We start from the raw sequence: 21,171 nt of genomic DNA on the forward strand, positions 1-21,171 counted from the left end.
CAAGAGCATTAATATTATTTAGCACACCATACAGTATCTAGCACACTGCATATTTAAAAACTAAATTCATAAAGCAGCAAATATGTACATGGTAACAAAAAAAAAAAAAAAAAAAAAAATCACAGTTCTACTTTGCAGTTAACACCACTGGTCCAGAAAATGAAACTTTAAGCTCTACAGTTACTGTGATACAGCACTTGTGACAACTTCCTCTTGTGGCAAACAGCCCCAGCGTGAGCTACTTTTACCATTTTACTAAGAGTGATGAAAAGTGTATTGTTTTTGTATAGACTATACTATAATATATGATATATATATATATATATATGACCAAGATGGCTTCTAGAGGCTTTTTCATTGAAGCGCTTCATATATATATTGCTAGGTTGCCGTCATTTTGACAACACGGGTTGTTAAAATTTTGTCATAATCTGTAATTACCTGTCATTTTAATTTTCATTTTTGAATTATAACACATTTAATTGCTTTTACTTTTTGTTCACATTTTAATTTTTAATCATTAACCTACAGGAAGACAGTGCAGTGTTTAAGAACAAGAAAATACGCTAGGGCTGGGTAAAAAAAAAAAAACAAAAAAAAATCTCGATTTTAATATATTCTCATTTTGATGAACCAATATCAATTTTTAAATCACAAATCTATCTTTTGGTCTATACTGTTTTCAGCTGATGAATGAACAGTAAACAGGGCACCTTCCTGTAAACTGTTTTAGCTTAGAGCCCTTTTTGTTTAGCTCACTGTTTAGGTGCTGCTGTTACAAAGATTTATAGTGTATTTCTTATACTTCCCAATTATGATAATGGAGATTACTATTACTTGAACTGAAAAAAAAAAAAAAAAAAAAAAAAAAAAAAATGGTTTCACAGACAGGGCTTAGACTATGCCAGGACTAGGCCATAGCTCAATTAGGACATTTACCCCCGGTAAATGTAAGTCTGAGCTGTTCAACTGAAAGAAACTTGCACTGACTGACCTTAAAATATATCATTGCCTTTGTTTTGTTTCAAGATGCACACTATTGATGTTTTTTCTAAGGCATGTTTCTAAAAATTACTTAAATGTCCTAACTGAACTTTTGAAATGAAACAAAATTGTTACTTTTTTGCAAAATATAACATCACATTTTTATATCAGTGCTACAAGTATTACAACATCAATATTGTCAATTGTTTTGTAATGTTTGATTTTTTTAATTTAGTGCAATATTTTGTCATTGCAACATTTTAGTGTAAATTTCACAAACAACTGCAATTGGATTTATATTGTTTACCTAAGTTCACTGTTATCCCACCAGTCACTACTGTGACCATCAACATGTTTACTCATTATATGACCACACTCAACAAAACTGGATATATGTGAATTCATATATTATTACTAGACACCTTTAAGATATATCTTTATGTTAACATACTTTACTAGTCTTTCGTTTTGAAGCTTTGATGCAGCCATCATCTTCTCAAGGTGCAAACAGGATATAAACTGCTCTGGTCATGTGACAATTTGCACTAATCATGTGAAACTGCACATATTTAATTGAGACCTTTTTTTTTTTTTTTTTTTTCTCCATATTGCACTAAAACGAGTGCACTAAAACATCAGTTAGTAAGGTTTTTAGAACATTACTGGTGTGCATCTTGAGACAAAACAAGGGCACTGACATATTTCAAGGTCAGCCAGTGCATGCTTCTTTCAGGTAAAACAGCTCAGATTTACATTTTAGTCTGGGACCATAGGCTTAAGCCTTGTCTGTGAAACCGGGGGTTAAAGTTATTTTATTTCAACTTTTCTCATTTTCATTAAGTTTGTTTTGATGTACCAAATTAAATAAAAGTAAAACTTAACTAATTAATAATAATTAATGAAAACATTAATAAAAAACTATATTACTTAAACATTTGATAAACTTACTTAAAATGAAAACAGAAAAAAAAAAAAAAAAAAAATTATCATATTATGAAAAACTATTACAGTATAGTTAACCTATATTTTAGTTAAGGTTTCTTCAGTAGAATACAAATGAAGATTTTTTAACTCAAACCGTTGCAGTCATACAATGACAGTCAATGGGACCCACAGCTTTGAGAGACAAAAAACATAAACTGTTCTATGCATGTGACTACTATGCCAGAGCACGTTGACGTGCCATGCGCGGGCTATTGTGAACGCGCTCAGGACAGTTGGACATTGTGGTGGATCAGACATAAAAAATGATATAAATACTCTGCTGAAAAAAAAAAAAAAGCTAAAACCAGCCTAAGCTGGTTGGCTGCTTTTAGCTGGTCGTCCAGCCTGGTCTTAGCTAGGCAGCAAACTGGTTTTAGCTGTTGGTTTGTTTGTTTGTTTGTTTTTTTAGCAGTTTCTTGCACAGACTGGCCGTTTTGTGTTTTAAGACCTCAGTGTATCATCACGAGCTGCAGGGTTTAATTTGGTTTTGTCTGTGTAAGAGTCTGAAATGGGTGCCATTTCCACTTTGAAATTTTAAAAATTTTCATTAAGAACAACCTTAAAAAAAAAAAAAAATTGAAAAAAAAAAAAAAAAAAAAAAATTGAAAAATATGTTCCAAAAAAACACATTTTCCCACCTCAGGCACAAAATCCTTATTAATATTACCATATTTATTCAGGCAAGGGAGCACTTATTGTACCACCCCGTAACTGACAATATGTACACCATTTGAGTAGTAAAACAAGAAATAGATTTTTAAAATATTGTTTTCCTAAAAGTGAAATGTCCTTTTTTCATAAACTATCAATAGAAAGTCTGTAATTTAATGTATTTTTATTATTATTATTATTAGATGTTTAATGTTGAAAAATGAATGTGACATTTCAGTGGCCTCATTATTTGTACTGAAAAAAACAAAAAAACAACAAAAACAAATTCACTTAAAAATACAATACATTTACATTTATTGAATTAGTACACACAACAAGAACATCATTCAACAATAACTTATGTAACATTTCATATAAAATTTTAAAGGGGTCATCGGATGCCCATCTTCCACAAGTTGATATGATTCTTTAGGGTTTTAGGCTCATAAACAGCTGTTGGGATTAAACATATAAATTGCATTCAAGTTTTAGGACAGATTTTGTCTTACAGGACAAATTTGTGCACAAAGGTGTAATATTTTACATCTATAAATTCTAAGGGAGTTCTCTTATGAAAATTAACCATGGTTTTACTACAAATAAAACAAAAAACAAAAACAAAACAAAACAAACAAACAAACATGGTTACTATACTTAAACTATGGTAACTTCAAATTAATCATGGTTATTGTATTCTTACCATAGTTTAACCCTGGTACTTGTAGTAAAACTGTGGTTTTACAAACGGCAATCAATACACCAAAAACAAACAAACAAACAAAAAAAAAAAAAAACACTTTTACTATAATAAAACCATGGCTAATTTTTGTGAGGGTTGTAACTGACAGATAAGTGAAATCGATCTTTCTGAAGTAAAATTTTAAACAACATCACATCCATGTCCACTACGATTGGTCCATTCTGATAAGTGGTGAGAAAAGTAACACCATTAACACCATTCTTCAGTGGTGATTCTTTCTCAGTAGGCCTCTATTTTGATAACAACGTTTTCACGTCTAATTGCAAAGGCCCTTGCAATAATGTACACTACACCTCCGATTTGGTTTGCTAATTTACTAGAAATAGAAAAATGATAAAAAAAAAATAGAGAAAAAAAAAAGATTCTTACGAATGAGTATTTACATACAAAGATGACATAAAACACATAAAGCACAATATTCAGCAAATATCCTAAACATAAATCTTTTTATCACCTATTCAGTTTTAAAAACTGAGAAAATCGTTTAGAATGACGTCATATAGAACACCTTGGCTTAGTTAACACTCTCGCAAAGGTGAGACTTTGTGGTTCATTGCTGCTAACACAAGCAAGACCAGTGGAACATTTTTCACAAGCATCTCTAAACACTTTACTTGAGGTAAACTAACTTAAAGAGGTGTTAGCCACAGGTGAGCAAAGCACTGCATATGTAGCTTAACTAGAGACCAAATTATGAAAAAGTTATTCGTCTTATGTTGTTGTAACGACAGTTTTCATCTAAAACTTCAGTGCTGAAATGGGATATTTGACATTATCCTATTTTCACTTATGAGATGCTTTTTTGTTGTTTTTGGAGAAAGTATAAGTTACTGTTGACATTCTTTGAAGGTGAAAGAGTAACTTTGCTATTTTGTCTACATCTAATTTTGTAAGAGCTTTAATGAAATACAACAGCAAGACTGCATGTGTTTAGCACTGGGAATATATTACAAGAATAAGACATATTCAGTCCGACAGTTCATTATTTCAGTATTTCACATCTATTTACCAAATAAACATGAAACACTGATTTTAAATTAAAGCAGTTTATTATGTGAGGAGAGAAACAATACAGACATGAAACAACTGTAGGAAATAAGTTACCTGGAACAATAAATATAGTTTATGCAAACAATGCTGACCATAGAATACACACAAAGACAACTAACTAGCAGGTTATATGGAAAAAAAAAAAAAAAAAAAAAACTGATTTAGAGTATCTACCAAACCCCAAAAAACAATATAGTCTGTGTTTTCGGGGTTGTGTTGTTTGATTTCCAGCCCAGCTAAAATGTCTTTCTGGAATCCAAACATTTTTATCAAGCAGAAATCACACACACACATATATATATATATATATATATATATATATATATATATATATATACACACACACACACACACACACACACACATATATATATATTATACGATCACAAATATATCAAAATAATAGCAGCAGTGATTTCTGGCAAGTTCCTGTAATTTTCATTCTGACCAAAAAATATATATATATATATATAGCTATAAAACAAAAATATCAAATACAAATATGTAACAAGGTCATTTATGGTTACGTGCTCTTGATTTTGGCAGCTGTAGTAGTGCATAAGTGCTGTTGACTTGGTCGGACTGTAACCTTTGACATGGTCTGGGAAGGTCCACTGCAGCATACTAAAAAAGCAACAGGAAATGAATTATGCAGTGTAATCAGAATGCAAACAATGCTATTTTCTTCAAACTGACTGATTTTATGATTCAGACTACTCTCAGAAACTTTCTTTCTTTCTTTTTCCATAAAACTCATCAGTGGGCTCATGTTATTTTTGGACTCATTAAAATATCTTCTATTCTCCAGAAGAAAGAGACACATATATGTTTGAAATGTTATATTGTTATGTTAATTATGGTATCACTTTTTACCAGCACTTGACTTGGGTCTTGAGGTTGTTGAGGATCCGTAACTTGAGGTTGCTGTAGGTTCGTGTTTTGAAATTGTTCTGCTCTGTCTCTGGTTCTTTTGCTTCCATAAACAAACACCTTTAATAGTCCTTTAAAGTGACAGTGATCATATGTAAGTTCTCTTGTTTTTACAGAAAGACCAACAATTGCAGTTCTACTGAAGGACTCACCTATGATCACAATGATCAGAACGCCACTCAACACACCAAATATGACGGTAAGAGTCTGCCATTGTGTCTGATTCTGATTCTGCTTCTCTGCAGTATTTTCTATGGTATAGAATTAACTCAGCATTGTGCAGCCATTGATGTGGTTTAACATTTTTACAGTTTGTTTTCTAAAAAAGATGTAGTGCATAACATGATCATTGAATGGTCACTTACCAGTGTTATGTAGTCTGGTGCCATTGCTGTATTTTGGAGGAGAGTCTGTGGTCACACAGTAATAAAGTCCTAATTCATCAACAGTAACATTATGTATGAACAGATGAGGTTTACGTTGCACTGAATATTTGTGTCTAAATTTATTGTTGTAGTAACGAGCTGAAGAGAAAGTGCGTAATATCACAACTGGAGGATCTGGTAGTTTCAGTAATAACCAGTTAACCTCCTTGACATCAAAATCACAGTTTACAGTCACATTTTGACCCAAATCTGTTAGTTGATCTGTTAAAGTCTCTACAGCTCGACACCATATGAGCAGATCTGTGAAATAAACACCACACACAGAGACACCTTTAGTGTGACTGTGCCATTAAAATATCAGTCAATTTAAATATTTCTATTTACAAACATACATGAAATACTTTAGACTCACAGAGCTGAAGCTGCACGATCTTCACGATGTTAAAACACTTCACCATGCTGCAGTCTTGTGCTTTGAGAATGAGACTTTACCCAAGAATTTTCAAGAGGGGAATTTCAACCACATAAAGAGGAAGTTGAAGTCTGCACTGACCACGATTTGTAGTTATCTATTCTGTTTGTGCATAAACCAGTTTTTAAACTACTGACAGAGCACTGTAACACTACAATAAGATTCGGTCTGTTAACATTATTTTATCTATTAGGTATCATGAAATTAAGATAAACAATTATTTTATCGAATTTTTAATCTAGGTTTGCATTAACCTACATACAGTACATTTTAAATATTAATATTTTTATAAACTGACATTATGTCTGAACAAACATGAATTAACTATCAACACTTGAATATTTTTTATTTATGCATTAACATTAACCTAGATTTAAAAATTCTGTAAAAACATTCATTGTGGTAACACTTTGTTTTAATAGTCCACTTTAGACATTCTACTGTAACTTTGCATCTACATGTCAACTAGCAGTCATTAGAGTTTTAGTAGACTTTCTGCTTAGTATCTCACTTTATTTTGATGGTCCACTAGCACACGTTTACCTGAGTACAAGTAACTACATGACTACTTACTAACCCTAACTTAACACTGTACTAATACTCTAATGAGAGTTAGTTTGCGTAGTTGCAAAATTGCTTATAGTTAGTTGAATGCCTAAACTGGGCTATCAAAATGAAGCGTATCAAAATAGTCCTACTGTATAACTAAAGTTTACAAAAGAAAACTCATAGTACCATTTACGGTCTTATTAAAAGTATAAATCTTTTATGTCATACCTGTAATATGAGCAATCTGTTCTGTCAGTATAACGCCTTGGTCACAATCCAAATTGACACCTTTCTAGTGTTAGACCGAAAAAGCGTACGTTTTAGCTACAGACTGTCTTCAGTGTATGAGTGTTTTATCTTTAAATATCCGCACTCTGTGCTTTCTGCAGCTGTTAAACCACTAGCTCATTGTGGTCAGCACAAACCATGTTTGTCCTCATTGCAAGTCAATGCTGTCTTTTCCTGTAACTTGCTTAGTTGTGATAATGACTCAAGTAAAAGAGTATATCTCAAAACCTGTTCATGTTGGCATTTGTCTAATTTGACAGGTCACATGTGTAATTGTACCAACATCATTAAATTGAATGCTCAGCCTGTGATCTCAACAACAAAAAATACGAAAAGCTTTTCCCTCCCCAGTTTCAAAAACTAAAGCCAGTTTTGCCATTTTAACTATACATTATTATGGCTGGTTGTAGTTTTTTTTTTTTTTTGCATTCAGCTGTTATTTATATTCTGCTGTCTGTGACCATGTGGAACCACAACCAGTGGAGAACCACTGTGTTGCACATAAAATCAGGGTGCATTTTGTTTGAAAGTGTTTGAACTGTTGTTTGAAAATAATATTTTGAACTGCGATATTTTGTCAAATACACAGATGTTTCATGAGCAACAGAAACACTTTTCATATACTGCTTAACACAGCGCCATGTTCAACATAATCATATACTATTTAAATATAAGTGGGGTTATATGTTTGTATCAGTGTTTAAACATAAATGTGACTCAACATAACATTGTGACTAAAGTAAAAAAAAGCTTTTACAGCATTATTGGACTTGAGGATGTTAGAATAAACCAGAAACACCCGTGACTGTTGTCATGAGGTGAATCTGGCCAATTGTGAAACCACTGTGTCATCATCAGAGCTCTTGCAGCAGTTCTGGAGAACCTGGGTTGTGGCTAGAAGGGATACAGCTCCTACCAGAAACTAACAATGAAATGAACTGTTCTACCTATAGGATTGTGTTTTTAATGTCTACACTTACCCCAACGCTAAACGTAGCCCTCAATATAATACAAAAACAGCATTATTGTTGTACAGTGTGACAAAAATAATATTAATTCAATGTGCACATGCCCAGTAGCCAGAGCTGTATTCCTTCTAGTCTTAACCTCTCAAGTAGAGGCTCTAGAGCATTACTTAATGGCTCATTTGTCATTTCCACATACCATGGGGAAAATATTATTTGATCTCTGCTGATTTTGTAAGTTTGGCCACTTACAAAGAAATGTATGATCTATAATTTGTATGGTAGGTTTATTTTAACGGAAAGAGTCAGAATATCATCAAAAAAAAAAAAAAAAAAAAAAAATTAAACACTGATTTGCATTTCAGTGAGTCAAATAAGTATTTGATCCCCTACCAAGAAGCAAGATTTGTGGCTCCCACAGATTGGTTATGTGCCCATGTGGAACACAGATTAGTCCTGCTACTTTAAGAAAGTTCTCCTAATGTCAGCTAGTTATGTGTATACAAGTCATCTGTTCACAGAATCTGTATCTTCCATTCCAATCTCTCGATGGCCATGGACAAGACCAAAGAGCTGTTAAAGGACATCAGAGACAAGACTGTAGACCTGGACAAAGCTGGAATGGGCTACAAGCTGATTATTATTATTATTATTATTATTATTATTATTTGATTAACCACTTTAAAATGCCTTTTTGGTTGCTTTTAGTCAGAAAACTTAAAGAAAACACACATACAGAAAGATCATATAATTTCACTTACCTGGCCTATCACTTGAAGCAAACATCCATACCTTCCTAAAAGTCTGTGTTAAATGAGAGCTGCCTGTTGTGCCAATGAAGCCGACTGCTGTAGCCTATATCCAGCTTAGGCATGTTCTCCCTTTATTTTTCATTTGTATTTATACTGTTTGAATGATAGGTTAGTAAATCTGTTGGTGATCAAATATTCAATATCGTTACTCATCACCGTCGTCTCTATGATGAATGGTTGATATACCAGAAGGGAGGCTAGCCTCCCTTGCCTGGTTTCTTTTCTCAACACTCCTCAGTGATATAATAATATCAGCTCTCCCCCGGCCTCCCTCTCCCCTTCTCTGTCACTTAGAGGTCATAATTACATCAGCACATTCGGCACATTTGTCATAGAAAAGCGGCGCTTTCCAACTTAAAGGGGTCATCGGATGCTAACTTCACTTTTACATGTTGTTTGAACATTAATGTGTGTTGGCAGTGTATGTACAAATCTACCCTATAATGATAAATATCCATGCAGTGGTTTTTAATGAATCTATAAGAATAATATTCCTTTAATATTCTGAGCCATTCTCAGAAGCCTGTCGCTGTAGCGTCACACCGACAGAGGCCGCTCCCACGATATTTGATTGACATGAGCATCTTACCTCAGGTAACAGTCCGCCCTCTTTGTTTCGATGCTGGAGCAGGGATGTAAGTTAGACAAGAATATCTCTGATTGAGCGATTGAGGTGTTGTGTTGCTGGATGTAGTAATGAGCATAGTGGTCGTCATTTACTCCCGACATCTGAGCCGCTGAAGATGCAGTAGATTACGTTTGTTTGTGAAGGGAATGCACCTCCCGATCTACATAAATGCGTCTATGTTTGCGCGAATCATTCATGATTCAGCTTCAATTATAACAGAAGTGAGTATAAGGGCTTTTTTATGAATCTTTGCGATTGCCTTTCCTACTAAAGTGCTAGTTAGCAAATTAGGCGGCTAAACACGGCTAAAGTAAACAGGCTCGTCACTCCACAGAGAGAAGAGAGGGGCGGGGTGAGCAGAGCTCATTTGCATTTAAAGCAGCCTTGGCCAGAATGAGATGATTTTTGCAGAGCTGATTTTGGCAAAGTAAAAAGGGTGTTGTTTTACACAACTATTGAGTATATTTAACCAAAGTATTTTATAGACCTTTCATTAAGACCCTAAAGAATCATATCAACTTGTGGAAAATGGGCATCCAATGACCCCTTTATGGTATTACAGCTGTGAAATTACAAACAAAAAATACACATTCTGAGACAAGAACTGAAATAAACTGTGAATTTTATTAACATTAAATCATCCTACTCCCATTTTCAGCTCAAAATTTTGGGGAAGCTGTGCCTCCCCTGCCTCCCCCGACGAGCCGCCGCTTGACAAGACCATCAGCAAGAAGCTTGGAGAGGGGACAGCTGTTGGTGTGATTATTCAGAAATAGAACAAATACAAAATAACCATCAATTATCTTTTGTCTGGAGCTCCATGCAAGACCACATTCACCAAGATGCAATAAACTGAAATCTTGCAGTGCCTGCAAGGTCCCCCTGCTCAGCCCCATTGGAAGTGTTCCAATGAACATTTGAATGACTAATAGAAGGCTTAGAAGAAAGTGCTATGGAGTAAACATTGTGAAATGGGATGGTCTAGCCCAGGGCTATTCAACTGGAGGCCTACTGGCCCAATTCGGCCCACCAATCATCTTCATCCAGCTGAGGGAAGAGTATGTGCAGGTTGCACATTCGCCTTGAATTGTGTTTGCACTAATTAGTTTGTCCACAAGATGCCAACACTGGCCCATACCAGCCTGAAAGAAAGGAAGAGAAACAACATCAGTAGACAACAGCATTTGTGTGAAGGAGTTATGAGATATCCACAACTCTTGTTTAAACTAGTATAAAGACAGTGTTATTTGTCATAATGTCTGACGAGAAGTAGTGCAAACACTGGTCGAAGGCATGTTCGCTGAATGAACAATGAACAAAACATTTATTAAATACGTTTATTAATCTTTGTTAATGTTAGTAAATAAAAATAGTCATCCATTGTTTGTTCATGTTCATTATTATTCATTCAATTATTTTTTATTTATTTGTTTATTTTTAATCGATTGAAAGACACCACTACTGTTAACCGTTTATAGATGTTAGTGTTGGTAATATTAGTTAATTTTAATACTGAATATAAATTACATTTTAATTTCTAATTTTATAGGCTCCAGAAAGAGACTGGGATGGCCCCCACCCCCTTTAATTCTATAACTTGGCCCTCAAATGAATGTAATGGAACAGTCCTGGTCTAGCCTATGAATGATTAATCTTTTTGCCTAATAACTGTGACAGCCGTTGATGAACGGCAGTACAGGTGTACTGGACTTTTTTGAAAGTCGTAACTGTATAAAAACTAAACAATCTGTCTAAATATGCTCACCTTGTTCAATTTATAAACATAATAACAAGCATAAACCACCTAGAAAACCACATCTCAGTAAGACATTTCAACATCCAAACCACTTTGAAGTTTTTGTTTTGTTTTTGTTTCATTTTTGTACATTTGTACATATCATTTTACAGTATATTCAAGTAAGCCGAAACCCAATATTTACATTTAAATGTGTAATCCGGCAATCTCTCTCGGCAATCTTTTCTTAAAAAAAAAAAAAAAAAAAAAGAAGAAGAAAAAAGTCCTGTCCTCAAATTAATCTTAGGATAGACTGAATAGCCTGGAGGATCCATCAGTTGTAAATTTGAACGATCACATGAACAATCAAGTTTATATTGTAGTTTGAATTACTGTTTGTATTAGGAATGAAACCTTAACAATTTTAATAGACCTAAACTATGTACGGGAACTTTACATGCTTTCTCAGACCTTCCAGCATTTGAGTGGTAACCACGCCTATATGATGTACTTTTGACTTCAGAAGAGTTTATTTGAAGCTCTTTCTTAAACCGACAGGGGGCGAACTGAAAAAAATAATAATCTAAACCAACAGGAAGTAACGTAGAAGAAGTTATGGTGAGCGAAATGAAGCTTTTCGAAGCTTCGAATCAATTGAACCAATTGCTTCGCAGAATGATTCACCGTCTCAAAGCGCTCAAAGGCTCCACGCTAGGACGCCTCCTGGCTGTAGGCATGTGCCGAACGAGGCTTTTGAAGCAGTGAGGCTTTTACAACAAACTGCGTTGATGCTTCGAAGCTTTTGATACAGTTCTCTACTACGCCATCTGGTGGTCAATAATTTTTTTTTACACAAAATGTGTCATTTAGATGTTTTGTTCATTGGTGTGTCATTGTAAGGCTTATTTGTGAATTTTATAAGTATATATGTCATTAACAAGGTGACGTGTGTGCAGCGATAGAGTGTCTAAAATGTATTGTATTTTGCACAATACACTGACGAAGGCTTTATGTTTTTTGTTTTTTACTTGTAACGGCAATAAAAGTGTTTTTACTGTATAGTCGCAATGACATATTGAGTCAGATCTATCATAAAACACTGGTAAAAGCATATATATATATATATATATATGAATTAAATGCAATATAAATATTGCATTTAATTCACTTTATTTAAATATAGTAAACACGTGCCCCAATACTTGATAATATCAGTGTTGTTCATATTTGGAGGACGTGTCTTCGTTTTCACTGCAGAAATGTTGCATGACACATTTGCATTTGAACTTTTAAAATGCGTTTGAACACGTTTGCAAATGTTTAAATCAGGACCCACCACTTACTGGATTTTTAGTTGGCCCATGGTTTTGTTAGTTTTGTTAACTATACATGGGTTGTTGACGTGACGTGGCATTTTCGCTGTCCCACAAGATAAAAATGAATATAATATTGTCGTTATTTAAAGTAGCTACTGTAAATCATTAACTACATTGAACTGTTGTTATAAAAGTTGCAGTGTTATTATTTTTTTTTTTTTAGCCAAATGTCAAAATTGTCATATGGTGTGACTCAAGCATAGTTCAATAAATTACAACTTTTCTAAATTAAAAAGAAAAGCATACAAATGTAAATAATAAATACCTAAGTGCCTGTTTTAGTAAATGGTATTCTTTTTTTTTTTTTTTTTATCCATATATTTCTGAAAGTGTAGGAACTTTATACATTTTGTCTCTGAAAACCATGTCCTATGGTGTGACACCATGTCTTGATTTAAATCGACCAATTTCGAAAAAAAAAAAAAAAAAAAAAAAAAAAAAATATATATATATATATATATATATTATTTGAAAGACCCAATTCATGGTTGTGTTACTGAAGCCCTTGTCATGGTCAAATATTTAACATTTTAGGAACCACTACAAAAGTGTTGCTTTGTTGTCCTTTGGTGCAACACCCCTAATTTTTTTTTTTTTTTTTTTTTAATTAAAAACTGTATGTTAAACTACATAATCATGGAAAATTATGCAAATGTGTCCTGCAAAAGGCTAATGACAGGTTAGCTCAGAATAGCAAGGTCATTAATTGACACAAAAGGCTGAAATGTCCATTGGTCCATTGTCAACAAGGTCTGACAAGGTCTCTTTAAACAGCATTTTAAATAATTAAATAAGACCTGCTTAACTCCTTTTTTTTTCTTTCTGATCATTTTTAGTGTTCTTAAATGCAATAATTATAGTAATCAAACTATTTTCTGATGTTTTTTTGCAGAAAACTGAATTTCGTTGATGAAAATTATTTTGTTTTGTTTAAAAAACACGTTGATATTGATTGTATGAAAATTAAACCTTTTTCATTTGACATGTTTAAAATTAAACAGAATGCTTTAATAACTACCATTTCTGTTCTTTAGTGTGATGTAATGCCCTTCAAAAATGGTCTTTTACAAAAACAAAAAGAAAGAAAAAGCATTTTTACTGTCTATTTATCAACTACCCACATACTGTTTTTACAGATACTGTAACTATAACTGTCAAACGTGTGTGATTTTGATGAAATTTTGGTGCATAATATTCTGATTTTAATGGATTGAAATTGAAACTATTTGTACTTTATTTACAGTAATACACTCAACAAAAACAGGAATGTGAGTTTAGTTTTTATGTTGCTAAATCGTTGTTGTTATTGTTTTTTCTGTGTTACAGGTGCTGTATTGTTTTGCTTTCTTTGCTCAGTGAAGGTGAGTACTAAGGCTGTATGTGTATTAAAGAATACTTTTATGGAGCATTTGACTGGTTGTTCTATTTATTTAATCTTTTCTCTGTTTTCAGTGTCACTGCAGGTTTCTGTTGTGGGTTTTATAGGAGACTCTGCTGTTTTACCATGTTTTTCTAAAGAACGTCCACTTAAAGAAATCACAGTGTATTGGAGATACAATGACGACCTGAATGTGTATGACATTATTGATGGTCAAGGCTCTGTAGAAGACCAACACTCAGCGTACAAGGGCAGAGCTGAAATGTTTTCTGATGATTTTGAGAAAGGAAACTTCTCACTAAAACTCAGTGATCTTCAACATAATGACACAGGAAAATACATCTGCTACGCATCAGACATTCACACTGTGGAGCTACTTGTCAAACGTTTGTGGCAAAAAAACATTTGATTACCTCAATGTTTTCATTAAAGTCTTTTAATAAATATTGTTTTGTTTTTTTTTTTTTTGTCCAGAGAAAGAATAAACCATCCAAGAAGAAGATAAATCCAAGCAAACAGAAGAAAAAGGAAACCAAGGAGCACAACCAAGACCAGAGAAGATTGTAACTCTAGTGGCTGTGCTTTCTGTTTTTATTCTGCTGTGTTGTTGAATATTTACAGGAGAAGCAATTTGTCTGTTTATGAGCTACTAAACTTGTAGGGTGTTTGTTTAAGTGTCATGGAATGAGCTTCAAATACTTAAACCATCCACTGAGACCAAAAAAAAAAAACAGCTAAAGATGCACATCGTCCATTAGAGTGAAAATTGGCAATTCATATTTTTGTGGAATATTGCAGAATTATAACAAATTATTTAACTGTGCACTTCATTATTATTGTTTTTAAATTAATCTGCCTTCATAATATTTAATCAGAATAGCTTTCCATACTCTTGCAACGACATCTTTTCTCTGTGGGGCAAGCTCTCATTTACATGTGATGGCAACTATAACAAACAACAACGATCCAGTCATTTCCTGATGGACAAAAGCATGTCCCACAGTACATTGTTTTCTTGTTAGAGAAGACATTTCACTCAGATACACTACCAGTAAAACGTTTTTGAACAGTAAGATTTGTTATTTTATTTTGTTAAAGAAGTCCCATCTGCTCATCAAAGTACAGAAAAAACAGTACATTTTTAAAGTATGTTTACTATTTAAATTAGCTGCTTTTTTGGGGAAAATAATTATAGAAAATAATACTTTTAATTAGCAAGGACACATTAAACTGACTGGAGTAATGATGCTAAAAATTGAGCTGTGAAATCACAGGATAAGTTACATTTTAAAATATATTCAAATAGAAAAAAAGTTGGGCTGTATTTGGGATCAAATAAATGTAGGCTTGGTGAGCAAAAGAGACCTGCTTAAAAAAAAAAAATCTTTAAAAATCTTACTGTTCAAAACCTTTAACTGGTAGTGTATACACATTACAAATAGGGAAGAAAAGATTGTTGCAACTTCTGTTACATGCCAAATTTAACTTAAGCACCATTTAAAATAATGGTTTATGTGGCAACTTGTACTGTAGTGATGGGAAGTTCGGATCATTTTACCGACTCGGACCTTTGAGTCTCGTTCAGCAAAATGAACGAATCTTTTTTCGAGTCATTTCATTCATTTTAGCAAAATATAATTAAAATGTTACCTGTTACCTCCCTAACACATCTACTGCTTACACAAACGTTGATCACACTACAAACAAGACAAAACTATAATGCTATAAGAAACAGAAAAGATTAATTCATTGTTTACCTGGGTCTTTAGTCTATGATTCGCTCACCTCTCTTGAAATTAAGTGTCAGAAATTCATTTCAAACAGTAAACTACCTTAAGTACACACTGTGTTTTTAAAAAGGCTTGCCAACATTTAGGCTTATTGAGAAAACGGAGAAGTTTCAATATTGAAAAGGACATTTTGATTGTTGTATATAAATCACTTATTGAATTTGTTCTCACGTTCAATATTGTGTCCTGGTTTAACTCTCTCTCTCTCTGTTAAAAGCAAAAACAGACTTGTAAGGATGATAAATGTGGCAAGTAAAATTATTGGTGAGAGACAATCACTTCTCACTGATCTTTTCAGTATGGCACTAAAAAGGAAAGCTTTTTTATTGTGGGAGACTCTTCTCATCTGTAAGATGTCAGTTTTACATACATTCTAAATCATAAACATTTTAAAGACATCTAATAGATGTCTATTTGACATCTGATAAGAAACGTCCTAATATACGTATTGCAGATGAGCAAACTACGTGAAAATACGTCTTGCAGATGCAAATGCAGATGTCAAATAGACATCTCTGAGTGTGCTATCAGGGTGTAGTTTTGTTCATTATTTTGTTTAAACAATCTAGTTACAACACAGGTGCAGATGCTAACAGGCTATGTTAACCATGCAAACAGTTTCTTCCTTCTTCCTGAAATATTTATTTGGTTTTTAGAATATAGATTTTTAGAATATAATGTTTTTCCTGTTATGTTGACTTGGATAAGTTTAAACCACTTGATGCATGCAGGTGTTTGTGATGTCAGGTGTTGTTGTGGGCAGAGGCAAAGACTCAAATGCAGAGTTAGACAGGCTTTATTGAAGTCCAAAAACAAAAACCTACCCCATAGGGGTGAGCACACCCACATACAGTACAGAGCATATTTAATTTCTGACAGGAAATTAATGAAAACTATATGAAAGCTATGAAGGATAAAAGTGTTCAATGGCGAAACAAATTCAGCAAACATCTTCACAAAAAACCTTTAGTAGATGAAATGTTTTTAAGTTGCATGTGATCTAGGACCTTCACAGTGCATGCTGTTAAAAAGACTGAATGTCTATTTTTAGATTTGCTTTCATACGCATAAAAGTAAACTATCTTTGTCTGTGACTGGAGATAAACACACTGACCAAACTGTGGAGGAGTTCATTTGCAAAAACTCATGCTGTTTGTTAACCACAAAGAAGAGCTGTGCAGAAGTTAGACTTTTTAACATGGACATCAAAAAATGAAAACCTATTAATAAGAAAGTCAAAAAATGTCTTTAGTACATACATTGAAAGCTGCTCCTGTGATTTCCAGCTGTACATGAAATCTTTATAATACATAAGCAGACAATTGTAATTAAATCAGGTGAACTGTGAAAAAAACTAGTCAAGGAAGAAATTTTATCTTCATAACTGCTACCGGATGTATTGTATGGTTTAAGATTAAGGATTATTCATTGCATGATGTTTCTTGAAACTTGTTGAGAAACTACTTCAGCTCCAAGAAACGTCATTACCCTGTGGTTTACACGCAACTCACTGCTCTTTTCTGTTTGAAACAAGAGCTATCTGGCACACCACACCCCTGTTGAAAAAACAGTATAGCCAGGTAGGTTTTGGTGCTGGTATGCTGGATTTAGCTGGTTTAAGATGGTCCTTTACTTTTTTATACTGGTCCTTTGCTGGTTTATGCTGGTCCTTAGCTGGTCATGTGCTGGTCCAGGACCTGCTTAAACCAGCAAAGGACCAGCAAAGAGCCAGCATAAACCAGCAAAAGACCAGCTTAAACCAGCATACCAGCATCAAAACCTACCTAACCAGCATATGCTGGAATTGTTCAACAGGCACAGTATCTACCTCACTGCATATTTGGAAACAAAACCATTCACAAAGCAGCAAACATATACATGACAACAAACAAACAAACAAAAAATCAAAAAATATTGTCATGAGATCACAGTTCAACTTTGCAGTTAACACCACCGAACAAAACTTTAAGCTGCATAATTACAGCGATTGTGAACTTCCTGTTGTGGCAAACAGCTGCAGAGTCCACTATTTTGACCATTTTACTTCCAACCAATAAGAATTGTAATTATATTTTCATATAGAACATTAATCTTAGATGCAGTGACAAATCATCACAGATCTGATCATGACTCTGAACTCTAAGTAGTTTTCATTGAACTGAATGTTTGTGAAAGAAACATTTAAATAAAAAAAAAAAACTTTGTTTCAAATTTTATTCATTTTTTTCTTTCTCTTCAATATCTCTTTTCTAAATATTAAATATGTAGATACATTCACTTATGTTTTTTCACCATCTTAAACATTTTAAATTCCATTCCACTGAAGTCATTGAAAGTATGAAATTCTACAAACTGAATTACAGAAATAGTAAACGTTAATACACATTTTTAATATTCAAAGTATATTTATCAAACATACTATATTTTAAATGACTTCTTATTCACGTTTTTATTGGCTGTAAAAGAGAATAGGTGGTCTGGTCCTGGCAAGGCCTGCTTTCTCTGGGGCGGATGGGATGATCAATTTCAGCGTACTGAAAGATTAAAATATTAGCAATGAATGCCCATATTTGTAAGACAAACTGTACAGTCAGACGATCATTGTTAGAAAATAAGTCCCAGATATGAAATACTCTTATATAGTGCTGAAGGGGTTTGTTTTGCAATAATCACAATCATAATAATCACTATTTTGCAGTAGTTACTGCACCGCTTTTTTACCAAATAAATCAATAATTCAGCATGAAATAGCACCAGAAATCTGACAAATTGCTTATGATTATCTGAGTAGGACAGCGCAGACTTATATAAGATATATAAAACTAGTGCAGACCCACAACAATTGAAAATACATTCAGCAGTCATTATACTGTATATAATTATTTGAGTACACAATGTCACAACTGACCAGTCAGAAAACATACAAATAATAATAATTGTGCAAATAATATGTTGTTGTAGTTCAAATAATGCATCATGAATATACTATACTAAAAGCTACTTACTTTTTAAAATTAAGCTAATGTTAATTACATAATTATTCTTACCTGTGTATCTTCTGAGTGCTGTGCTGTCGTGGTGGTTTGAGGGTTGTTTGAAATATTTTTACATTTTCAGGTTTGGTGACGTGCTACACAAAGGTATAATGAAGGGGAACAAACCTATTAAAGTGATGATCCAAAGCACATTGAGCAGGGCAGATGAGATGATGATGATGATCAGATTTCTCCATGATTTATGATCTTGTGAAGCATCATGTGGCTCAAATTCTGCAGTCTGATTCCTTTGGACAGAGTCTGCATAATGGGAAGATTTTAAATATTAGTCTTTTTCCAATTACAATCTTGAACAAAACTAATCAAATTATTAGTTATTAATGTCATTATCTTTAACACAGTATATATTTTCATATAAAGCACAAATCTTATAATAATATATATTATATATAATAATCACTCACCGCTAATGTAGATTTTGGTGCTGTTGCTGAATTTTAGTGGTTCACTAGTTTTGACACAATAATAAACTCCTAATTCATCAGTGCTGATATTTCTGATCAACAGACGACTGTTAGTTTTCACTGAGTATTTGTTTTCAAAGATGCTGTTTTCATATTCAGCTCTTTCATACGTGCTATCAAAAGTGTGTAACATCAACACTGGAGGATCTGGTAATTTCCGTTTGTACCAGTAAATCTCCTTTATATCAAGATCACAGCTTATATTCACATCAGCTCCCAAAGACACTTGTTTGTTTGTTAGACTCTCTGTGGTTTAAGACCACATCAACAGATCTATGAGAGAAAGAAAAACACATTTATTAAGTACATAAGTACATAACCCAAATTAATCAAATGTGATGCGATAAACTCACAGATCTGAAGCTGTATGATCTTCATTGTCTGATTAAGATGAATATCTTCTGTACTGTGATTATTCAGACATCTTTTACTGTGAGCAGAAACACGACTGAGCTTTAGATGAAACTCGACCACACAGACCAGAGGGGAAGTCAGAGATGAACACATGCTCACACAGCACCTTTATTTATTCATCCCTTTTTCCAGTTAAATTAACATCATATGGGGTCAGGCTGGAGCCAGTTGTACTTTAAAGATATACTTAAAATTTATCAAAATACCCATTGTACAAATACGCATTGACATTTTTGAACAAGACAACCAAAGACTGAACAACAGGAAAAATAAGCAGAAAATTGTGTAAATGATAATAAAGTTTTATTAAACATGTTTGAATTCATAACGTCTAGGTTACGTATGTAACCCTCGTTCCCTGAAGGAGGGAACGGAGACGTTACATATGGGAACTCGCTTGAGAGTCCAATCATCTCCCAAGCCTTATTCAAAAGGCCAATGAACATTCATGAACATTGGCGAGTGGTATTTGCATGCCGAGCCACTCCCCCCGTGCATACGGGTATATAAGATGGCCGCGTGCAACCACTCATTCAGGCTTTTGCTGAGGAGCCGAGCTGCAGCCCGGCGTCAGCGCAACGTCAGGTCGTGGCAGGGGATGTAACGTCTCCGTTCCCTCCTTCAGGGAACGAGGGTTACGTACATAACCTAGACGTTCCCCTTCAGTCGTTTCACTACGACGTTACATATGGGAACAGACCCATGGAACAGGCCACGAACCAGACGTCGCGTTACGCAACACACCGCGTGCCGACAGGCGGACGTGTCAGCAGACGGATATGAGCGTAACCTTCCCAACGCCCTGGGGGCCAATAGGGGGCCCCACAGGGATGCCAGTTGTACTGAAGCAGGAGTTGGGGGGGGCGGAGCACATGAAATCTCTACATGTGGAACACAAGAAATTCAATATATCCATAGATTTTAGGGATATATGAGGGAAACATCGGCCTTCTGGCTGACCGTGGAAAAATACTGAAACATGTTGCCACAACCTGCTGGGCGAAGGAGACCCAACCGGAGCACAGACAAGCACTACTCCGCACTAGGCCTGACTGCGGGGCATGGAGGACCCAGGTTCGCCGGAGGGAACAACTAAGGGAAATAGCGCACGGATCCATTAGGAATGGCGCAGCAAGCCGACACCAGCCGGACTCCCACTCGCCTGTGATGTCTATGTTAAGACACGGGAGGATACTGCCTCTACGCGAAGGTTGTAGAACCTGGCGAAGGTATTAGGTGTCGCCCAACCCGCAGCTCTACAAATATCTGCTAGTGAGGCGCCATGAGCCAACGCATAGGATGAGGCCACACTCCGTGTGGAGTGGGCACGAACACCTAAGGGGCATGGCTCTCCCTGGTTTTGGTACGACAGGGAGATGGCATCTACCACCCAATGGGCCAACCTCTGTTTGGAGACAGCATTCCCTTTCTGCTGACCTCCAAAGCAGACGAAGAGCTGCTCGGTGCGTCTGAAGTGCCGAGTGCGGTCCACGTATATA

General features: G+C 34.5%; 2 protein-coding genes and 1 long non-coding RNA gene across 4 annotated transcripts; 1 reads left to right on the forward strand and 2 right to left on the reverse strand.

Annotated features, from left to right (window-relative positions):
- Nucleotides 1-4,722: 4,722 nt before the first annotated feature.
- On the reverse strand, nt 4,723-7,098 carry LOC127157727 (uncharacterized). Its single transcript, XM_051100984.1, has 6 exons — nt 6,995-7,098; nt 6,158-6,319; nt 5,725-6,045; nt 5,512-5,610; nt 5,303-5,430; nt 4,723-5,053 (listed from the first exon to the last, which is right to left on the reverse strand). The coding sequence occupies exons 2-6, from the start codon at nt 6,201-6,203 to the stop codon at nt 4,943-4,945; spliced, it is 705 nt and encodes a 234-aa protein (XP_050956941.1). The 5' UTR covers nt 6,204-6,319; nt 6,995-7,098; the 3' UTR covers nt 4,723-4,942.
- A 4,771-nt stretch (nt 7,099-11,869) lies between these two features.
- Nucleotides 11,870-14,515, forward strand: LOC127157726 (CD276 antigen homolog). Its single transcript, XM_051100983.1, has 5 exons — nt 11,870-11,927; nt 11,994-12,024; nt 13,897-13,931; nt 14,023-14,327; nt 14,423-14,515. Exons 1-5 carry the CDS (start codon nt 11,870-11,872, stop codon nt 14,513-14,515), a joined length of 522 nt encoding a protein of 173 aa, XP_050956940.1.
- A 2,003-nt stretch (nt 14,516-16,518) lies between these two features.
- LOC127157725 (uncharacterized) lies at nt 16,519-20,041 on the reverse strand. 2 transcript variants are annotated; one of them, XR_007825989.1, is made up of 4 exons: nt 19,612-20,041; nt 19,199-19,531; nt 18,900-19,034; nt 16,519-18,272 (listed from the first exon to the last, which is right to left on the reverse strand). It is a non-coding gene; the product is annotated as an uncharacterized LOC127157725 (long non-coding RNA). The 2 variants fall into 2 exon arrangements; XR_007825988.1 differs by having other exon boundaries at nt 19,199-20,041.
- Nucleotides 20,042-21,171: the final 1,130 nt, after the last annotated feature.

The sequence above is a fragment of the Labeo rohita genome, unplaced genomic scaffold, assembly GCF_022985175.1.
Source record: "Labeo rohita strain BAU-BD-2019 unplaced genomic scaffold, IGBB_LRoh.1.0 scaffold_1182, whole genome shotgun sequence".
In the NCBI taxonomy this organism is placed as follows: Eukaryota; Metazoa; Chordata; class Actinopteri; order Cypriniformes; family Cyprinidae; genus Labeo; species Labeo rohita.